The 22535-nt window shown below is 40.5% G+C and overlaps 2 protein-coding genes across 2 annotated transcripts in view; both read left to right on the top strand.

Annotated features, from left to right (window-relative positions):
• Positions 1 to 514: 514 nt before the first annotated feature.
• On the top strand, positions 515 to 7663 carry LOC120575594 (T-box transcription factor TBX2b-like). Its single transcript, XM_039826392.1, has 7 exons — positions 515 to 1195; positions 1611 to 1878; positions 2099 to 2245; positions 2549 to 2625; positions 2739 to 2902; positions 4589 to 5109; positions 6397 to 7663. The coding sequence occupies exons 1-7, from the start codon at positions 837 to 839 to the stop codon at positions 6793 to 6795; spliced, it is 1935 nt and encodes a 644-aa protein (XP_039682326.1). The 5' UTR covers positions 515 to 836; the 3' UTR covers positions 6796 to 7663.
• A 3352-nt stretch (positions 7664 to 11015) lies between these two features.
• Positions 11016 to 22535, top strand: part of LOC120543755 (acetyl-CoA carboxylase 1-like) — a 34993-nt gene continuing 23473 nt past the window's right edge. The window contains 21 exon segments of the mRNA XM_039776988.1: positions 11016 to 11185; positions 12685 to 12943; positions 15049 to 15181; positions 15389 to 15527; positions 15733 to 15842; positions 15940 to 16021; positions 16145 to 16243; positions 16440 to 16546; positions 16652 to 16762; positions 16983 to 17192; positions 17313 to 17483; positions 18105 to 18266; positions 18413 to 18576; positions 18758 to 18908; positions 19124 to 19227; positions 19350 to 19577; positions 19786 to 19936; positions 20140 to 20274; positions 20968 to 21114; positions 21207 to 21395; positions 22244 to 22344. Of these exon segments, the coding sequence (XP_039632922.1) occupies positions 12714 to 12943; positions 15049 to 15181; positions 15389 to 15527; positions 15733 to 15842; positions 15940 to 16021; positions 16145 to 16243; positions 16440 to 16546; positions 16652 to 16762; positions 16983 to 17192; positions 17313 to 17483; positions 18105 to 18266; positions 18413 to 18576; positions 18758 to 18908; positions 19124 to 19227; positions 19350 to 19577; positions 19786 to 19936; positions 20140 to 20274; positions 20968 to 21114; positions 21207 to 21395; positions 22244 to 22344 (2924 nt within the window). The 5' untranslated portion in view covers positions 11016 to 11185; positions 12685 to 12713.

The raw sequence follows: 22535 nt of genomic DNA, 5'->3' as shown, positions 1-22535 counted from the left end.
AGTTTTTAGAGTTACCTTTAATTTCACCATCATCATGCTATAGCCTGGACGCCTTTCATAAATTCAGACACAATTCGATGAGGTTTTCACATGACATTTGGGGGGAAACAGCACGATGATCATCACGTTGATATAATAATAATAATAATAATAATAATAATAATAATAATAATAATAATAATAATAATAATAATAATAATAATAATAATGAGTTTTAAGTCAATTAAGACAGGCTAACGAAATATAAACTATAGGCTAAAATATAGGCATCACTAACGCTAAGGCATACTATTATTACAATAATAATAATAACAATAATAATAAAAAATATATTGTATATTGTTGTTATAACAACAACATTATGAAAGTAATTTAATTATGATTCATTCATGCTGTATAAGCCACTAACATCTCTGTACTCTGAGAGGTTGAAACCACGCCCCGCCTTTGTAATTGGTCCGGAAAATAAAGCCTGTCAAAGATTTTCGGCTTATTAGTGTAAGGCCGGGGCAGACAGACGTGTGACAGTGTAAACATCATCTCTAGGACTCTCTCTGTCTTCACTACTCGGTGCCACTGCAATTTTTACAAGGTTTGAACAAGCTTTGCGCACGCATGGTCCCAAAGTGAGCTGCCCTCTCCATGTTGGATCTACCAGCGGATAGGGTACATGCCTTTGACATTGTAACGTTATCTGGAGATTTCTGAAAATTTGCATTCCCTCCTTTTGATCTCTCTTTCATGCTACAAAACTCACAAACTCTTAAAACGGTTTGTTGCAATTCAGCAAGCGGGCAGAGACTTTATGGTAGCGAGCTGTCAGATCGGATGCCCCGATGAGAGATCCAGTTGACACAGCGGCTGCCATGGCTTACCATCCTTTCCAGGCTCATCGACCAGGTGCCTTGACCTTGTCAACCTTCTTTACCGCCGCTCAGCCCTCGTTTTTCCCTGCAGCGCTGGCTTTCCCAGACGCCGCCCCCCTGTCCGAGCCTGTGCCGGAGCAGGCTGCCCCTGATGCGGGGCTGCGCGCAGCTCCGGGACGCCAGGAGCAGCCAGTTCACCCGCGCCCCTTGAAAAGTGCGCAGACAGAAGAATGGCTCGACGATGACCCGAAAGTCACACTGGAGTCAAAGAATTTATGGAAAGAATTTCACAAAATGGGAACTGAGATGGTTATAACAAAATCAGGAAGGTACGTGAACTACAATGTGCATATTGGCCGCAAATTAAATCTATGAAAGTCATTACCGGGACATAGGCATGGGTTTGAAATGCCATCGTTTTATGGTCCAATAGGCTATACAAATATTATTATTGTGGGATCGGTTTTAGCGGTCTTGTCTGTTGTGTGTTGTTAAGAAGCCAATATTGGTCGGGGTCCTTAGTTTCAGGGGTCCAGTTCAATCCTTGCTCAGTTACTTGCCTATAAGCAGCCTATAATACAAATGTTAAATTCCCACTCTGATCAGACCTTTAAAACTTCCAAACTGATCTTTTATCTTAACGAAATAAATGTTTCAAAGTGACAATTGGAAGCTCCTTGCTTGCAAAAAAAAGTCCCAAAATAAAGTGTCTAACATCGATGTTTCCTTAATTCTCTGCAAAAGGAGGATGTTTCCAGCTTTCAAAGTGCGGGTAAACGGGCTGGTTGAAACAGCAAAGTATATCCTGCTGATGGACATCGTCGCTGTTGATGAGTGCCGCTACAAGTTTCACAACTCCCGCTGGGTGGTGGCTGGAAAAGCTGACCCGGAGATGCCAAAGCGCATGTACATCCACCCAGACAGCCCGTCCAAAGGAGAGCAGTGGATGAGCAAGCCCGTCGCTTTTCATAAATTCAAACTCACAAATAATATTTCGGACAAGCATGGATTTGTAAGTAGCAATAATACGAATTGTAATTGTATCATATAGGCCTTATTGTTCTAAAAAGCTCATGTTCTAAAAAGTTAATAGGAGTTCACAGTGAACCTGTAGGCTACTTAAACAGTAGGCCTATTGTTCACAAATGTAGGCTATTTAACGGTCATTTTAATTATGATTTGTAACCAGCCAACGAAATTCATTTTAGACTTTCTTTGTCTTAATTTTCCAGACAATTTTGAATTCAATGCATAAATACCAACCCAGATTCCATATTGTGAGAGCCAACGACATAATGAAGCTTCCGTACAGCACCTTCCGGACTTACGTTTTCCCGGAGACGGAGTTCATCGCGGTCACAGCGTATCAGAATGGAAAGGTAACCACCATCCTCCCCCCTCCTCACCCCTATGCATGCACAACAGACCTAATCTATTCGCACGGGATGCACCTCGCAACGACTTTTATTTTTATGAAAAATTTGAGAAAAACATGAGTCTGGTGCCTGTTGGGATGGTTTGGAAACTAAAAGGTATTTATGGCCTGAACATGATGCTCTAAAACTGGGCCCTCGTTAGTGCCACATATGAGCTTTGTGGATACTGATACAGTTATCTGTCACTGTGCAAGTAGCTGTATTTTTGCAGTGGCTAACTCGCTGATGTGTCTTTTTCTCCATAAGATTACACAGCTAAAAATCGACAACAACCCCTTTGCCAAAGGATTCAGAGACACAGGAAATGGGAAACGAGAAAAAAGGTAGGCAATATGTTTTGCTATCAGAATGCATACCGTTATTTTTTTTTTTGTAATAAGGACATACCGGTATGGATATATACATATTTAGACCTAATCTCATATGTGATCCACAGGTATAAGCCTTTCACTATTTCTTCAATGCATGAGACTGAAAGCAAAGCGGACCGGGACTGTGCTGATTCTGATGACTCATGTGAACAACCCAGTACCAGTGATCCTTTTTATTCCCCTCGGGAGCTGGTGAGCAGTCCTCTGATGTCCACACCAACCTGTCAAGGTGGGTTAACTTACACTCCATTAAGCTGCCTTTATGGCAATGTTTATGAAGTTTTCTATAGGACAAACTGTTAACCATTACAGTCACAAAACAGAGACAGTGTTCATTTATGCTTTAGGATCCACTGATTTAGCATTAGTCATTATACTGTATTTTCAAGCTCAGGATGGGCAGTTTACAAAAAAAGATCAAAATTGATGCCGCAGATCCAGATATATCATATATCCATTCTTCTTCCCTGTCCAAATCTGGCGCCTACATTACCCAAAATGCAAACAGACCACCAATGTTTCAGTGAGGTAGCCTAGCCACCAGTGGCGCTTCTAGGGGTGCGCAAGGGTGGCCAGTGCCCCTGTTATATTAAGCCTCGACTCCCCTCTGGCCCCCCTAACTGTGGCAAATATTTTCATCCATCTTTAACCCCACCTTTATCCCCGAACAGGGGATATTATTTATGTGCAGTGATATATGAAATGTAGGTTAACACTGACTGAGTATTCTTTTGTTTATCGTTATATGTTTATCAGTAGTCCTTTGTAGAATCAAACCTATGGGCGGGTTGATTAATATATTTGGTTCCCCTGAAATCGCATGTGACCCCAGCCTGGCCCCTCCATTTGAAATGGTCTAGAAACGCCACTGCTAGCCACTGACTTCAAGCAGAGATGAGGAGCAGGTAACAGAGGCATGGTAACCTTGCTTCTATAACTCCACACTCCCAGATTTGTTTTTATTTTCAAACTTATAGCCCCAGCTCCCTCTTAACACATCATTTATAAATTAGCTTTCAACCACATATCATGGCTTTTATCAGCTAGTAAGTGGACGTGGGTTATGTTCTTTTTGTCCTTCTAAAGAATAAACTTTCAGTATGGTGAACAAATGGTCAACAAAACACAATACGTTTTGCTAGTTGAGGAAGATGAGGTGTCCTGATTGAGTCATTCTCCTTTCTTGCCTTTTATTGGACAGCGGACAGAAATAAGAAACATGGGGTAAAAAAAGATGGGTATAAAATGCAACAAATGTCTCCTGATGGAATTGAACCTGGGATATTGCAGTTACGTAATATGCATATTTAACACTGGAGCACTAGGGAGGCAGTGAAGTGAGCTACACAAACATGGAGGGAAGTTGAGATGTAGCTCTCAACCCCAATTTACTGTGTGACTCAATTTGGCAAAACAAAAATAGTTTGTTTTAATGAATCAACTGTTCTGGCGCCTTGGGTTTAGTCACACATGAACACTGTCTCATTCACGGCTCAAGATGTTCACACTAGTCATCTCTGTCCACTGTGTTCTGATAACAGGGCACAACTATGCTTGTCAAAAGCCCTGACGAAGACCGTTATTATTTTTTCTGATATTTTGGATTGCCTTCCTTCAGAACTACACACACACTGTCTACACACACATACATACATACATACATACATAGATACACATATATATATACACACACACACACACACACACACACACACACATACATACATATATATATACACATACACACAATATATATATACACACACATATATATATATATATACACAACATACATATATACACACACACACACACACACACACACACACATACATACATACATACATACATACATACATACATACATATATATATTTTTAACGAATATACGTAATGATTTTTTTTTCCCCCACAGATGTGAACAATATTGGAAGTGATTCAGATGTTGATCTACAAGATAAGGACATTGCTGAAGCCAGCTGTTCCAGGACTGAACATGTGTCTACTTTGAGTCAGAAGAGCGAGGAGATACTGTGGAACGAGGCTGCTCACAGTAAGAGCGACGACAATCAGGATACAACAAAAGAGAGAACAATGTTTAGATCATCAGATGATATGTACTCTGTGGAGACTGATTCTTCAAAAAGGCACATGAGCGAAACCAAAGATGGGGTCCTGCCTATGATGTTGCAAACACAGAGCTCATCGTCCCTCAGCGCTGGTCACCTTCAGACTTTGGATTTCTCGAGTGCGCACAGCCAACAGTTTCTTAAGCTTGGGGCACCTTGGTTGTTTCACCCAGGACAGTTGTCAGTTAAGCCGGAGGGTATGGGACATCTGTTGTCTTCCTTGCCTGGAGTAGAAAATGGAGGCCTGTCTTCTCAAAGCATCACCTCTCCATCTCCCTTCATGTTTCACCACATGCTGGCATCTCAGGTACGCTACAGCAGGAGCATGCTATTCTAATATTACTCATATTCTAAAACACCAAGTGAGAAGAGAATCTGAAGGGAATGGAATACCATTGCTCCTCAAAGCACTTAAAAATTACTAGGAACGCATCTTTTCAAAAACAGGTCTTTAGGTCTCACTGTCAACAGTTTTAATTCACTTCCGGTGAAAACTGTTTGAAGTGAGGTCTGTGGATTATCCATAATAGAGCATGTTTTGAGCACAATACATGAAATTCCATTCATTGTGATGGCAGCAGAAACCTCAGAGGTGATATATCTAGCCCCTCTGGGAAAAAGTAGAAATTATCTTTTTGTAATTTGGGCGAACTGACCCTTTACATTGTACTGTACATGTTTTAGTTTTAGTCCTGGATGAAGTAATGCTATCAGCCTCCAGCAAAAGCTATAACATCATTCTCATGATGAGCTCCAACTACTTCAAATTCAAGGCAGCATGTAGAGAAATTATAAAAGGCAATATGTGTATATTCAGATTATTATACCATGGCAACTGAGACAATTATACTTTTGGGAATTATAATTAACTTGTGGTTAATACAGCCACCAAATTGACCAAGCAACCATTAAACAGGAAGTGCATAGGTGTCTTAGTGGCCTTTCTTTCAACATCTGATCTGGGAGAGTTTTTGAAGACATTTCATTATACATATGCATAAATCTGCTGGACTGGATATAACTCTCCCTTCCTTGGTTCAAGAAAGGGAGAGCCAGTTTGGCAGTAAGGTGGAGTGGAGGAGTTTAATGGCAGGCTGATTTTAAGTTCAGGCTGGAAAAGTTCAAATAAAGAGCTGGACTGAACTTCTGGCGAAAGTTGATCTGAATTGACAGATGTTACATGTTGCGTGAAAATCTGCAAATAAGACATTTTTCACAGTCAGACCAATATGCTAATCTAGACCAGTGGACCCTAACCTACAAGGTGTCAAGAGATGATTTTTTTATAGATGTAAAAAAAATCTGTGCTTATCTTTCCTGACTTTTCTCTATAAACCACTCTCACAAATTATAGACATGCAACCTGTGACCATCGGACACAAACAGAAAACCCTCACTCCAACCGGTGTCTTCTTGTGGTCTTTGGTGCTCTTTTACTTTTTTACCTCACTTCCTCATTTGCTCTCAAAACGTAATTGTGGATCGGTATAATCGAGCCATACGGTCGATTTCTGGGTGAGGACAGTCTGGAAAATGTAGGAACACAGAAAATGTATGGTGTTAGTATAATTAACAATTGTGTTCTTTCGTACAGGGAATCTCACTGTCACCCTTTGGAGGACTTTTCTCCTATCCATACGGCTACATGGCAGCACCAGCTCTCCCCACCTGTTCGGCAACCTCTACGCTGGCCAGAAACCACTGTTTCCGCAGCGCTCAGCCTTGGTTGCGTTTCAGCCCTTATCAGATCCCCAACTCTGTCAACTCAAGCCAAAACCTGTTCGCAACCAGACCGCCTAGCAGTTCAATCTCCCAATCTAAGGTATCCAAATCAGAGAGCAGACAGTCAAGTCCAGTGTCTGACAATCAAAGTCACAAAACCAAAGCCAAGCAGAAGTGTGCTTCACCGAAAATCAGCAAGTGTTCAGTTAATGAACTGCAAAACACAGAGAACCCAGTTACAGGACTTGATAAGCGACTTCCTCCACAATAGACTCTATGTTGTTTGTGATCCTTCAAGTGGTGGATACTGGGTAACAGACAAGTTTACGTAGTTCCGCATAATCACCTAAAATAAATATTTTGTCAGAAACTGCATGTGTTGCTGCTTTTGTCATTATATCGTCAATAAACCTGATTAATAAACATTGATTTGGTAAGATTTACAGGTCAAAAGAGACTGATTTATGTTAACATTAATTATATTTAGGCCTACTATATTTCAGTGTGAAGGAGGTTTCTCACTACATGTTTGAATATAGTAATTTTTATATGCAACCTAGACGTCTTAAATTACTTTTTATCACTTTTTTTTTAGCCAAATTGAGTCCAGTTTTAACATAAGACATCATGGTGTCTTTTGGTTTGTGAAAACACCAAATTGACATTTACTGGAAGTTCTGAAAACTTTTAAAAAGATGGTCATTGGAATTCATTTAGGGAAAACGAGCTATGCAAAACTCAATACCCAAAGTGGAATGCTATATAGAACGACAATGATATGCTTAAAATATGAATAAAACATTCCTATTGCTTCATTCTGTATGATGGTGTATATATTTTTCTCATTTCACATTCTGTATAAAACATGGCTAATCAAAGCTTTTTGAGACTGAACACTGTAACTTGAACTGATCACTGTTATCCTGCCATTGATATATGAGTAAATTGTAAGCCACTTGTTCACATTCTACCAAAGCAGCACCGTGGACTGGGATGGAAAACTCAGGATGCTTTTATTTTTACCAGCACTTAAGAAAAATGTCTTCATTAACCTGGCAGGCTATCTGCCAAACTATTCAGGTGAATTGTGTTTCTTTTTTTTTCTCACAATTTAAATAAAGATTTCACATTTCATGCAATTCTTACTATGTTTATAATATATGGATGTAGTATTGTTGAGGTCACATTGAACAATACATGTCCAGATGTTTATTGTCAGAAAGAGGTCAGATATCACATTTCTTCTGCTGTCTCACCACAAGATACATCTAAAAACGGGTAATTCATGATCATTTATGATTGAATCATCCACACAAGCTAACCCAACTAAGTATAGTGCACTTTACTAGACGGTGCTAAGAACAGAGGTAATTAAAGCTCCAGACTCTGAATGCTTAGCCTTTGTCTTTTTTTGGAACGCTTACATTTTGAATTAGTTTTAGTTTTTGCTTCATTTAAAGCTACCTGCAATGTTCATCACTGCTCTTGGGCTCTGGAATTCTAATTTACTAAATAGCAAAATAAAAGGTAAATCCTTGATAACGCTAGACAATGCTGAAAAATACAGAAGCTCATCAGCAATCATTTGTCATTATTTTATGTTATAGACCAGCAAAGAGCAATGTCTACACATGGACAAATGCATCTAGAAAAGATGTATCAAGACTTTGGATGACTTGGATTCAATAAAGCCTGCTCATCCGGTGCGTATCAGTATCTGTCTGGATGTTAGGCATAATTAGTTAATTTGACTAAATTAAGCTTTCAGTTTCATTTGTACATCCAAATACTGTTTTGGCAAGATCAGGGTTAACTCTTTATTCTCCATGTTGGTTTCTGTTGTAGAAGTACTGTGCTTCCCTTCTTACCACATTACTCACTGTAAATTGTAAACAAATATTGTTGTGAACCTAATGATCTTAATTCTTAAGTAATGGTTTTGGAAAGCAATAGGATACATTTTGGCAATGCTGCTCCAGGAATCAAGAATGACCATGTATTTTTAAACAGAAAAAAGTGACACAAACGTAATTTTTTCTTTTCTGGAATAGCTGCTTAATTTGAATGTGTGTTGAAGCTTCACAGCAAGCTAAAAGTGGTTCTGTGCAACAGCTGCTGCTGCCATGCCCTTGGCCAAGGCAAATGGTGGCTGAGCAATAAAGGTGAATGAGCGAGTCTGCGGTCCTGTGCACTTCATTCCATATGCATCAGTGCAGCTCACTGCTTGCTAGGGCAATTCCCAAAACATCTCTGCTTGTGACAGCAAAGCTCCACTTGAGTTGCTAATCCCTCTGCTCGTACATCTGCTCAAGCTGCACCGAAAAATACTTCTTTGGAATACATAAATGACATATAGTCATATAGTGACTCATATAGTCAATACAAGATGTTTTGAAATATTTCTCGGTGGATGACTTTTCCAAACAGTACAGCTTTCACACATATTTGCTTAACATATGTTCATGCAAAGTGTGTACATAGTGTGCATTGTGACAAAAAGTCATGTCCCTTTTGGATATAGAGGTTATAGTCCCCTCATGCAAACAAATGTAGATAGCTGTATTCAAATTGGGTAATGTATATACTCTTGGACAGAGGCCACAGCATGACACATTATCACAATGGATACAGCAGGCTTACTTCTCTGCGGTCACATTCAGGCCATCACACAGAGTAATAAAAGGCCGCTAGTTGTCCTGATGATGTGACTGCTTGACACCTCACACACACCAGCACACACACACACACACACACACACACACACACACACACACACACACACACACATCTCGTTATCTCAGTTATCTTGCTGAAAACAAGATAAGATTAAAAAAAAGAAGTATAATCTTCTATTTGTTAATGATGCAATATTAACCATATCCATAAAGCCACGATTTAAATTTAAACGATTTGATCTCTGCCTAATTTACTATGTACTTTGATGTGGCAAATTAGCCTACTGGACTCTGAAGCCATCTAGTGGATCACAATTGCAGTAACGCAGCATTTGTGGTAAAACTATTCAAAGAGAGATTGCTGAAAATACTGGAATTGAGACTCGATGTTATTTCACTAAATTTAAATATTCACAGTTTATGGTTTCATTTCAACAGTTAACTCGCATCTTTAGTTTGGGAGGTCTGACTCAGATGGCAGCAGCTGAAAAAGTAGGTTAACACGAAGCAGAAGTCAGGAAATCAAAGACGTCTTCTTTTCGTTCCTGAGTAGCCTGTGAAAATGTATTCTGAGTTCACGTCATCTTTAACGTGTCTCATTGCACTAATCTGATTTATGGCAGCACAGGGGGGGGTGGTGGAAACTGCGCTGGTGCAGATCTTTTCACATGCGTTGCCCTACTGATTTATTTTTGTCATAAATGCATGATAGGAAGTGGAATTACGCCAAGTACTTCATATAGGTTCGGCTTCGAGCACAAGCGATAAAAAAAGACCTGAAACTGTGAAAGGTTTTATGAGAACAAAACACGTGGAGTATCGTCCCTCCTGTTACGAAATCAGACAATAAAACAACACATGCAGCACCGTGTATATATCATTGACATATATATAAGGTATATATCTATGATGCAGCATCATATGTCAACGTGCAGCACCATAGACAGTATATAAGTGCAGCACATGCACGAAATGGGACAACCTCGAGTTCCGGGACCCGCCCCTTCTATAACCGCCCATTAAATCGCTCCGGAAGCTGATTGGTTCTCTGCGAACACGACACATCCTAGATCTAGGTGAAATAGAGAGAAAATATTTGCACAGTAAATCTTAGCCAGTACAGACCACAGTCTATGCTACAGACGAGATGTAATTTTGTTGTTTTAATGTAACAGTTGATGAGTTTGCTATGAAAACCTTAAGATTATTTGACTGAGCAGAGTAGCCTAATTCTATAACAGGGGCCTTTTGGGCCAAAGATCGCTAAAGATAGAGTGCTTTATAACAGCAACTACATGTAGGTCATTCAACAGTCACAACTTTCACAAAAACTGACAGCATGAGGACAAAAATATACAGAGGCAGAGAATAATTAAACAATAAAAATGTAAATAATGGTTAACTATAATCTTTAAAAAGTGAAGTAATTTGAAACTAGGACTATATTATACCTAATATGACCTAAATATATATGCAGTGAAAGTGCCTGGTAGGTGGGTGAAGTCTGGTAGTGTAGAATATTGATATTGTTATTAGTGTGCTTCATTGGAATTGCATAGATTAAACATATATTACTTTTAACACACATTAAATATTCTTCATATATACACACTATCTACGACTACACATCTACTAAAAGTATTTCATTTTCATATTATATCATCCATAATATACATAATATATAATATATATTTATAATTTTTTTCCATTTTCATTTCATGCACCATCTAGGCCTAGGGTGTGATGTATCTTCTATCTAATCTATTTCTATAGCGGAAGTTGCTGTCAGAGGTCAATGTCCAGGAGTAACCTGTCTGCGCATCATCATCACCCCACCAAAGCTCTGCTGTTGAAGCGGCTGCTACCTCATCATGATGTGATTTTTTTTTTTCTCATCATCCCTGGAAACAGAGATGTCTGATAGACAGAATTAATGTATTGATCTCTTGGACTTTTTCAGGATTACGTTTCGGTGCCTCTCCAGCGGTGAGTTGATAGCAGAGATGTTTATCTCAGATTGTGTCTGTATCGTTAAGTTAGTTGCGTTCAGAGATTTCGACTTCGCTGCCGTAACTAGCTACAGTAACAGTTACACCTGCAGACAGTCAGTAGCAACGTTAACGTTAATGTATTAGTGCCATGTCTGTGGCTTTATAATTGTATTAGCCACTGCCAGTAAGCTAGCTAACGCCAACGTTATTAGCATCTTCGCCTCAGTTTATCTGTGGCTTCTGTTGAGTTAGGAAGCTGGCTTTGACTTGACAGGTAACGCTAACGTTTATTAACGCTAACGTTCGTTGACTTGGCGCTAATCGTAGCTAGCTAGAAAGCAGTTGACCAGCTATGCCATTAAATGATATGGTTTGAGGCAGAAGTTTCGGTCTGTTAAATGCAGTTATCGGTATCGTTTTATGATGTTCTCCTGGCTCACGTTTGCAGCGTGTGTGGCCGCAGTGCTCGGCTTGTTTTTCTGGTCCCGCAAGCAGCTATCGATAGGTAAGTTAAGGTGTGTCTGTGAAGTCTAGCCTTTCGACTTGCCCGAGCACGTGAAGAGCATCTTCGCGTGAGTTGTAGCAACGTGAAGGAACAGAGGCAGCACCGTGGCAGTTAGGGGACATCTTTCTGTTTCCATAGGGTGAGGTTAATTAACATTGTATATGACGTCCTTGGTAACTTATGAACGAGAAAGTGAGTCCGAGAGTAAAATTTGCCTTAAAATCAATTTAATGCAGTTGTAGTCATTCTATAGACCTTTTTTCACGGCAGGCATGTTGACATGTCATAGTAGGAGAAGCACAGGTGTATTCAAAACCATTAATGATGGCTGCATTCCACTTAGGAGAGGCCCTGGTACTGTGCATGCTGACTCACTGATACAGTTTACTGGGACACTTGATGGAATTGAGCCATCGTTAAGGTTATCAATTTCAGCTGTGCTTTTCCTACTATGACAAGTCCAAATGTCTGCTCTGAAAAAGGTCCATAGTCTCGACCATTGCATTGACTAAAAGCATTTATTTTGCATATTTTAATTGGCAGACACACTTTAAGTGTATCTCACATGCAGGCAGGATTATACTGTTTATGTGTTAAACTGTGTGAATATATCCTTTTTACATAGGCGTTGTTGTGAAACATGCTTCAGATGGCTGTATGGTTACTGATGACCGTATGAACATTGTTACATACAAATGTCATTATATAATCCGTCTTGCATTATGACATACTCCAAACTGTTTTGGCATGTTCAATAAAGCCACTTTTTCAGAGCCTGCACACACAATGTACTGATGCTCCCAGTCAGTGTCAAGTGTTGCAATATCAGTTTATCAAGATAGTCTACTTAAGTTTATGTAACTCACTTTTGCAACATGACAAACAGCATCACCTGCCAGCCAATGCAATCTTGTGACACACTGTACCCTGATATTTGGACTCCGTATCTCCTTTATAACAGTTGCTGCCACTCTTGTGTTTCTTGCCAGTATTTGCAGCCTGTTCGTGTCGCCCAGACATGGCACAGCAGAACGGTGCTGCCAAGAAGAACCCGGCTGTTGCGGCATTGCACTCTCACTTCATTGTGGGATCAGTATCGGAGGAAAACTCAGAGGATGAAATCCAAGGGAAGCCTGACTTGCGGCTGGAGGAAAAGGAGACTCGCTCCTTGTCGCCATCCTCTGATAGCTCAAGCAGCACCTTTGATATGGGATTCGACAACAATGATGGCCCCTTGCACAATCTAAGGTAAGAATGCAAACCTGGCCAGTCTGCATCACCTCTAGTCTCTCAATGCTCATTTACATTTATGATTAGATTATGTTATATGTGTGGATAAAGGTGTTTCTGTGATGATCTGTATTCTAAAGCTTTTCTTTTCTCAGGCATGCGAGCCAATTTGTATAAATAATTTTAACATGTTTATGAAGCTGCTTAAAACATGTTCCTAACTTGGAAATATGACTGGTTCTTTAGGGTTTAAGATGAGTCGTCTTTGCTGCAACTTTAAGTATTTTGGATACTTTACTTTGTTCAGGCATTTGTAAACTGTACCCATAGTTATACATTCAATTTACATATTACGTAGACATTAATTTAGCAGCCTTGAAATACATTATTTCTTGGTGGCTTGCACATAGGGACCCTGCAACTTCAAATGCTATCTCTGAGACTAGTCCTGTGGGAGCAGTCCAAAATGTCCCTTTGATCAGACTATGTACTCCTTCTAATGGCACATGAAACGTGAAAAAATGTGGTTTCACTTGCAGCGCGCTGCTAAAGGGTTACTTTGTGTCCTGAGTCTGTGTGGTAGCATTCAGAATCTTGGTTTTGGGTAAGTTGGAAAAATGGTCACAAGCAGAAATTACCAATTGGACTAGTCGTAAGGAGCTTTTTACCACGGACAGAATTGTTTAAAGCTTGTAGCAGTTGTTAGTCTCTCTGCCAGGCCCAGGTCTGTTGCTGAGCTGTATAGACCTCTCATGTCACTGTTACTTAAACAGACGGAAGTTTGTAAATTACATTTTACTTTCAAGCTTCACAGAAGATTTGAGATTCAAATGAGATAGGCTACACGTGCTGATCATTTCCTAAATGTGTTCCCCATTGTTAGGGGTGCATGATTCAGAAAATGTCACGATTCGATTCCGTATCGATTTTCAGGCTAAAGATTTGATTTGATTCATAATCGATTAAAAAACGATTCTCGATTTAAAAACAAAACGATTTACAGTCTGTAAATGTAGTTATTTATTTATTTATTTTATTAAAAAATATGAATCGATTTTGAATCGGTAGAGCTTGAATCGCGATTCGAATGTGAATCAATTGTTTTGCACACCCCTAATAATTATATGCTTTTATTTTTACTGGAAATTATTTCTTTCCAGTGTGTTAAAAACTGATTTTATACGTGTTTTATATGTGTTGTAGCTTTGTTTATCTGTAAATTTCGTTTCTAAATAGTGTTATATTATGCAGCCAGCCATGTAAATACAGGTAAATACTTTTTTTTTAATTTTTTTTTCGTATGCTGAATAACTTTTTGTGCTAGTCAGGAAAGTTTGATTTTGTTTGCAATTTTAGAACCACATTATCTACTGTATACAAGATGTGGGAATCATTGTTCTGTCCAGTCTGACTCTGTGTGATCGGTTTCTCAAGTAAAAAGAAGTTGAGAGAAGTAGGGATTAACTGAAAGAAGCTGGGACTGCAGTTTTAAAACTGGAAATACTGCATTGTCTCTCTCGTAGGACAGAACAAACTCTCACAGCTCCACAGCTGGATTGAAATCAGGGCCTCCATTCAGTAGGGGCACATTTGCTTCTTCAGTAACCTCTTCAGTCAGTAACCCCTACAGTGATGCAATAATGCACTGTCAGGCCACATAAGCCAGCCAGCCAGAGGAGTTTCCCACCCCCTGAACTACCCCTGAACTCCACCCCAACCTCCCCTTGGGGTGGAGCTTGATTCAAAGGGCTCTTGTCCCAGAATGTTACCATGTTTGAGGACTGTAAAGTGTCCTGTCCTGTTATGCATGACATGGTCTGATCTGTAAGTGGTTATACTGTTAGCAGACTGTTTTCTTCTTAAAAACATTACCAAATCATTAGCCACATTAGTACATTTTAAGGTTTTCTTTAACGTTTCTTGATAGATTAAGCTGCTCACCCACTCGTTTGATAGTTTCCTTCGAGCAGTTTAATTTCTTACTTCTTGTCTTGTTTTTTGTACAGTTGAAAATGAGAGCTTATGAGTTATGTGTTCATTATCAGCATAGCTGCCTAATTTCTTCCAAAACTAGAGGTGTTATTAAGGGCTGTTACATGCATTCTTTGTATTTCTTAAAACAGACCAAGCATGTCGGGGCTGCACCTGGTAAAGCAAGGCAGAGATCGCCGGCGTATAGATCTCCAGAGGGACTTCACTGTGGCTTCTCCTGCTGAATTTGTCACCCGCTTTGGTGGCAACAAGGTTATCGAGAAGGTGACGATTTTTATTTAGTACACTACGTGAAACCTCTTGAATGATGGAAAAAAAAACAGAATTCTAAAACAGAACAAATTGTGTTTTTGCATCACACAGCCATAAAATTTAATGTCTGTATACAGTATATAACAGCCATTATTAATGGCGTATTTTAACGCATGTGAGCAAATCAACATCGTTAACTCAACTATCTTGCCTCTCCAGGTGCTTATCGCCAACAATGGCATTGCGGCGGTCAAGTGCATGCGCTCCATCCGCCGCTGGGCCTATGAGATGTTTCGCAATGAAAGAGCAATCCGCTTTGTTGTAATGGTGACCCCAGAGGACCTGAAGGCCAATGCAGGTGAGCTTTAGCATGATATCAGCCATGGACTGTGGTGCAAGTGACATGACAAACCGCCAGACTCTGCTCTTTTGCGGTGCATTCAAGCTAATTAAGAGATAGTACAGTACACAAGTATCCAGCGTGGAAAACTGTATATGTAACTGCAGCAAGATGTTTTGGGGAAAATAATAGGTTTTCTTTGGGTCTATCTTTTGGTTCACAGAGTACATTAAAATGGCCGATCATTACGTGCCTGTGCCAGGAGGGACTAATAACAACAACTATGCTAATGTCGAGCTCATTCTGGACATTGCCAAACGCATACCTGTTCAGGTATGACCACATGCTTAATATATCTGTAGTTTCCCCACAGTAATTAATCATTGCATCATTGATGAAATACCTATTGTCATACTCTTGATCCTTACAGGCTGTGTGGGCTGGATGGGGTCATGCCTCAGAGAACCCCAAACTTCCAGAGCTGCTTCATAAGAATGGCATCGCTTTCATGGGTAAAGACAAGCTTCTAACTTTGTCTATCACTTTGACCCTTTAACTTACCTTCACAGTATCCGTTTACTAAACCAAACTGCTCTTTCGTTGTTGTTTTATTTTATTGCTTACTTCTTCCTCAGGTCCCCCAAGTCAGGCTATGTGGGCTCTAGGAGACAAGATTGCTTCGTCCATCGTGGCTCAGACTGCTGGCATCCCAACCCTGCCCTGGAGCGGCTCAGGTAGGTCACGGTTTAGGGTCCAGAGATAGTCTTTTGTTCAGGCTGTTCATGATCCACTTAATCCACCTTAAATTAAGAGGGGCTGTCTTTTATTATTCAAAAAAACAATGTATGATTCCTGAACTCTCCCAGATTTAAACCTAATGTAGCAGATGTTTGCTTGTATGTTAATATGCGTTCTGTTCTTCTTTCTCAGGCCTGACAGTAGAATGGACAGAGAACGACCAAAAGAAGAAAATAATCAACGTTCCTTCTGACGTGTATGAACTTGGCTGCATCCAGGATGTGGAGGATGGCCTGAAGGTAAGCATGTCATTTAACTAACTGTTCATAATGCCAAATTAATGTGCTTAAGTATTCTGTGGATACTTGAATGTATACTGAAAAGCTGTATGTTTCCATTGCCAGGCTGCAGAAAAAGTCGGCTACCCTGTCATGGTGAAGGCCTCAGAGGGAGGCGGAGGAAAAGGCATCCGTAAAGTCAACTCAGTTGATGATTTCCCTAATCTCTTCAGACAGGTACGTGGAAACTCAGGCTAAATCCAGCATTTAATTAGAAAAATGCAGGATATAACACGTTATAGAACAGGGTTAGAATGTATAATAAAAAATCCAAATGGGAAAATGTTGCTGCACCAAAGTGGATTTAATGGAGAAAAAAATTACAGACATTTTGAATAGGATCTTTTTGCGCATTTCTTGGCTGCAAGGATTTACTTTTTTTTACTTGGTCCTCCAGGTCCAGGCAGAAGTTCCAGGATCACCTATTTTCGTCATGCAGCTGGCTAAGCACGCCCGCCACCTAGAGGTCCAGATCCTGGCTGATCAATATGGCAATGCCATTTCCCTGTTTGGTAGAGACTGTTCTGTGCAGCGACGGCACCAGAAAATCATAGAGGAGGCTCCTGCTACCATCGCCACTTCGGATGTGTTTGAGGATATGGAAGGGGTACAACCCATCTAGCATTGTTTAAAATTCTGTATAGATAATAAATAGAGACCTAACTAATTCAGATTTGATTTAACAAATTTTAACCTTGAAACGAATGGAATTGTTTGCTCTCCTCAGTGTGCAGTGAAGCTGGCTAAGATGGTGGGTTACGTCAGTGCAGGTACAGTAGAGTATCTCTACAGCCAGGATGGCAGCTTCTACTTCCTGGAGCTCAACCCTCGTCTGCAGGTGGAACACCCCTGTACGGAGATGGTGGCTGATGTCAACCTGCCTGCTGCCCAACTGCAGGTCAGTCCCACCCAGACATGCCTGCACTGTTACAAAGACCACACGCTGGTGCATCACATACAGTGCGTTTTAAGTCTGGGACTGTCCTACAGAAGACAAAGTTAGCACGCTTCACCGCCTTCACCACTTTGGGCCCCCTGTCTCCATGGCAACGGACTGTAAAAGAAGTAGTAGATCCAGTTGTTGTAGCAGCACATGGTCACGTGGTCTGTTCTGCAGTGTGGGGGATCGTGTGTAAATAGGTCAGTGGCAGTCAAGCTGAAGGGCAGTGTTGCTGGGAAAGCTTCGTAGCCATGCTGATTGGATGATACTGTGGGAGTGACCCATTCTCTCTGGCACAAAGGATGAGGGGCTTTTTTTGCAGGCAATGACGGGACTCCCTATCTGTCAGAAAGATGGTGTTTATCGGTTGTCTAGAAAACAGAAAACATGATGTTGGCAACCATCAGAAAGCACGCAGGGGAAAACTTGTGTGGTTCATTCAAAGCAAATATAATCATGAGCCATATAAGTTAATGTGTTGTTTACCATCAGTGCCTGCGAGCCTGTTCCTAAATATTCTATTTATGTCCGTTCCATTGCATACATTTGTTTTCTGCTAATAACCCTATCTTCTGTCAGATTGCTATGGGTATTCCTCTTCAAAGAATCAAAGACATCCGGATGCTTTATGGGGTCCAGCCCTGGGGAGACTCTCCAATTGACTTTGAGGGTCTGTCGACAGCCCCCTCCCCACGGGGCCATGTCATTGCAGCACGTATTACCAGTGAAAACCCTGATGAGGTAAGCCCTACTCTCTCCGGGTACACTAAATAATTGTAATTCTGTTGTACCATACATAAAGGCCATTGTTATTACTCCTAAATGTGACCTTTCACTTAGTGTCAAACTAGCTGTTTTTGAAAGAGTGAAACATGGTGTAATTGCAGGGCTTCAAACCAAGCTCTGGAACAGTGCAAGAGCTGAATTTCCGCAGCAATAAGAACGTGTGGGGCTACTTCAGTGTTGCAGCGGCTGGAGGGCTGCACGAGTTTGCTGACTCCCAATTTGGACACTGTTTCTCTTGGGGAGAGAATCGGGAAGAAGCCATCTCGTGAGCATACACCGAATTTTCAAAAGCATTGCTTTGTCTGAAAGATCACTCAAAAAACATTTGTTTGTTGCTAATCTTAATTTACTTCATATTTACAATGGGATATATTTCTTATGCATTTGTCTAATCAGAGTTTTTTTTCATCATTAACACGTGTGGTGATGTATTAATCTTTTTCTAGCAACATGGTGGTAGCGCTGAAGGAATTGTCTATCAGAGGAGACTTCAGGACCACAGTGGAATACCTCATTAAGCTGCTGGAGACGGAAAGCTTTCAGCACAACAGCATTGACACCGGCTGGCTGGACAGGCTTATCTCTGAGAAGATGCAGGTATGCAGAGATGTTCCATCTGTGGCCACTAGATGCTCTTTCAAAAAAACTATAATGGTCAAAGATATGCTTGACATAGTGACCGATATTAGTGCTGAAACCAGACAGAAGTGTTGTAATAATAGAAAGGCCCATTGAGGTTCATCTTACTGGCTCCGTGCCGTTTGATTTTAACCTTTTCCTGGCTAAGAATATGAAGTGTATGTTGTGTGTAGGCGGAGCGTCCCAATACCATGCTGGGAATTGTGACCGGGGCTCTTCATGTGGCAGATGTCAATCTAAGGAACAGTGTGTCCAACTTTCTGCATTCTCTGGAAAGGTAAAACATATGGCAATGTCATAGTAATGCATTGCAAGCAGTAGACACTCAGGACAAAAATAAAAAATAAAACTTGCAGTGTTTGAATAGCAAGCATGAGATGCTCTCTACTCTCTGACCAGGGGCCAGGTGCTGCCAGCTCACACACTACTCAACACTGTGAACGTGGAGCTGATCTATGAAGGCACTAAGTACGTCCTGACAGTGACGCGCCAGTCTCCCAACTCCTATGTGGTCATCATGAACAACTCCTCGGCTGAGGTGGACGTACATCGGCTCAGTGATGGAGGTCTTTTGCTGTCTTATGATGGAAGCAGCTACACTACCTACATGAAGGAAGAGGTGGACAGGTAAGAGCAAACAAAGCTTTAGAATGAAATTATCCTTTATAAATAAGCTGTACCACAGAGCAGAATGAAATTGAATGAAGCCATAATGCAATGCCACATCTTTATTATGCTTATTTTTTGCCTGGAAATAACTTGAATTAGTTTACAACTTTACAGAAATGACTTGATGCACTTAAGACTTCTGATTTTTTATTTTTTTTCCCTGCAGGTATCGCATCACGATTGGGAACAAGACCTGTGTTTTTGAAAGGGAGAATGATCCTTCGCTGCTACGATCTCCTTCAGCAGGAAAGCTTATCCAGTACACAGTCGAGGATGGTGGGCACGTGTTTTCTGGCCAGTGCTACGCTGAAATAGAGGTACAGTAGCTTAAGGCTTATGAGTATGTTTTCCACAATATTTATTTATTTATGAACATTTATTAGAGGATCAACCCCATGAGATGCAGCATCTCGTTTTCATGGGGGTCCTCAGGATCACGTGGAATCATGGAATCAGTTCATATGTACTTTAGTTTTTGTTTCTGTTGTACAGATGTAAAGTTTTTACTTGTAAATTCCAGGTGATGAAGATGGTAATGACCCTCACAGCTTTGGAGTCTGGTTGTATTCACTATGTGAAGAGGGCTGGAGCAGCACTGGACCCTGGCTGTGTCATTGCCAAGCTGCAACTGGATGACCCAAGCAGAGTGCAACAGGTACTGTATGTCTGACTAATGCAATCTGCACAGGTATATACTGTATGCTGGGTAGGATTTCCCACATTCCAGCTTCAAAATGATATGCAATATTTCTTTGTTCAGTTAAAGTTAGCATTTTAAGTTAGGCCATTCATTTGAGCTTTCGGCTCCTTCTATTAGGAAAAGTAAGTCAAGGTCTGCGTTTCCATGCACAAAAGATGCACTCTGCTTACTCTTAGCCTATATATTAGTTATTTGGGTGTGTGCATTTTTGTATATGACAAGTCACTTTATGAAGTCAAAACATCAATGAGGCAGGAAATTGAAACTACCAACAAAGATGAAGGCTTATTTATCTGAAGGGAGCCGGTGTCTGCATAAACATCTGAACCAAGGTAATGCCAGAAAGCCAGGAGGCAGTCTTTATGGGGAAGAAGGAGCCCTCTTTTGGTAAATGTGACACTACTGGTTAGGTGACAATGCCTACAGAAGTGTAAACATGACATATTGAATTACTTTCTTGGACAAAAATCATTCAGGATATTGTTTTCTTCAACATGCTGTTGATGGTGTGGTTTTCTTATTTCAGAGTATGCCTACTACAGTACTTCCCACTATACTATACCATGACAATGCTTTTGTATGAAACATCAGCATATGCACAGCAATGTTGGCAAATGTCTATAATCAGTATTTGTGTTTGTCTTGTAGGCAGACCTGTTCACAGGGCCACTGCCTACTATCCAGGCAGTAGCTCTGAGAGGCGAAAAGCTACACAGAGTCTTCCACAACACACTGGATCATCTTGTTCACATAATGAGTGGCTACTGTCTTCCTGAGCCCTTTTTCAGTGCTAGGGTAAGAATTCATGAACACCTGTGTAGACTGCAAGATCAGCGCTTCCAATTGTAAGCAAATCCTTAAACATATGTCTCTTGTGTCTGTCCTAGTTGAAAGAGTGGGTGGAAAGGATGATGAAAACCATGCGTGATCCCTCTTTGCCACTGTTGGAGCTTCAAGACATCATGACCAGTGTGTCAGGTCGCATCCCCCCTGCTGTGGAGAAGTGCATCAAGAAGGAGATGGCTCAGTATGCTAGCAACATCACCTCCGTGCTCTGCCAGTTTCCCAGCCAACAGGTGCAGCAACACATGCAAACACAATTCTAACTATGCCCACAGAATTCTTCTTAAACTTACGTTGTCGCTAACCGTAAACCTCACTGTTCTTTTTTTTCTGTGCCAATTATAATTTTGTTAGGCACTAATATGTAGTTAATGCTGCCGCATTAGATAATCTACAAAACAGCAGTAAAAACCTGTTATAATAAATGGGTTTCATTGGTTTCCAGGTATTAATGGCGTTGTTAGTTTGGCAATGGGATGTCTCAACTGTAGGATTCAATTGCACTCCAATTTTCCAGACTGCCAGAAAAACACTGTCCACCTCCTCTTGACTTTTTGTACAGTTTCTTGCGCAAACAAATTATTTGGCAATATATATCTGAGTGACTGCATATCTGTCTAAGTAAAATGGTAAGCAGAAGGCAAGTTTTGTCTGTGTCTCTGTCTGTGTGTGTGCACCAGGAATCATGTTTACACATATCAGTTTTACATATCTATTCTTTATAACAAAGTCTGTATGAGAAAATGTGTAGTTCTTCCAACAATTTGCTGCATTATTGAAACAATCCACTGCATTTGATGGGTTATTGTGGGTAAACCATTTTGTACAGTTTCGTATATATTCATCCATATTTTATGAAGAGCAAAGAAAGGCCATGTCTCTGTGAGAAGTAGTGAGAGGATGTTTTCACACACCTCAAATTTTATTAATCTCTCATTTTAATCCCTAATTTCACACCCAGTTAGGATCCCACCTATAACGAGAGCAAGCTAACTGAGGGGCCATCAGTACCAGTGGGATTTAATGCTTACGAGTCTCCACTGCTGTTTTGATTACATGCTTATATTGTTTATCTTTCCAGATCGCAAACATCCTGGACAGCCATGCTGCTACTCTTAACAAGAAGTCAGAGAGAGAAGTCTTCTTTATGAACACACAAAGCATTGTTCAGCTGGTGCAGAAGTGAGTCTGCTACTCTCTATATATGCAAAGAATTCTATTGAGATACTATCAATATAATGCAAAGCTTCACACGTTGATGACTTAGATTTACAGCCTATGACCCAAAGTGACAGATTGTACAGACCAGCTTCTTGAACACATTAGGTCTGGAACAACGTTTCCGAAGTCTTGAAGGCTCACACCGTAATTTG

The sequence above is a fragment of the Perca fluviatilis genome, chromosome 16 (genome assembly GCF_010015445.1).
Source record: "Perca fluviatilis chromosome 16, GENO_Pfluv_1.0, whole genome shotgun sequence".
Lineage (NCBI taxonomy): Eukaryota > Metazoa > Chordata > Actinopteri > Perciformes > Percidae > Perca > Perca fluviatilis.
The sequence above is the reverse complement of the archived record's forward strand: the minus strand, read 5'-3'. Positions and strand labels throughout refer to the sequence as shown.

Excerpts from the sequence above, each read along its gene's own strand:
- LOC120575594 (XM_039826392.1), top strand. The coding sequence starts at position 837 with ATGAGAGATCCAGTTGACACAGCGGCTGCCATGGCTTACCATCCTTTC. Across the intron at positions 1,879-2,098 it reads TTTCGGACAAGCATGGATTT|ACAATTTTGAATTCAATGCA; the intron begins GTAAGTAGCAAT and ends TTAATTTTCCAG. Across the intron at positions 2,246-2,548 it reads CAGCGTATCAGAATGGAAAG|ATTACACAGCTAAAAATCGA; the intron begins GTAACCACCATC and ends TTTCTCCATAAG.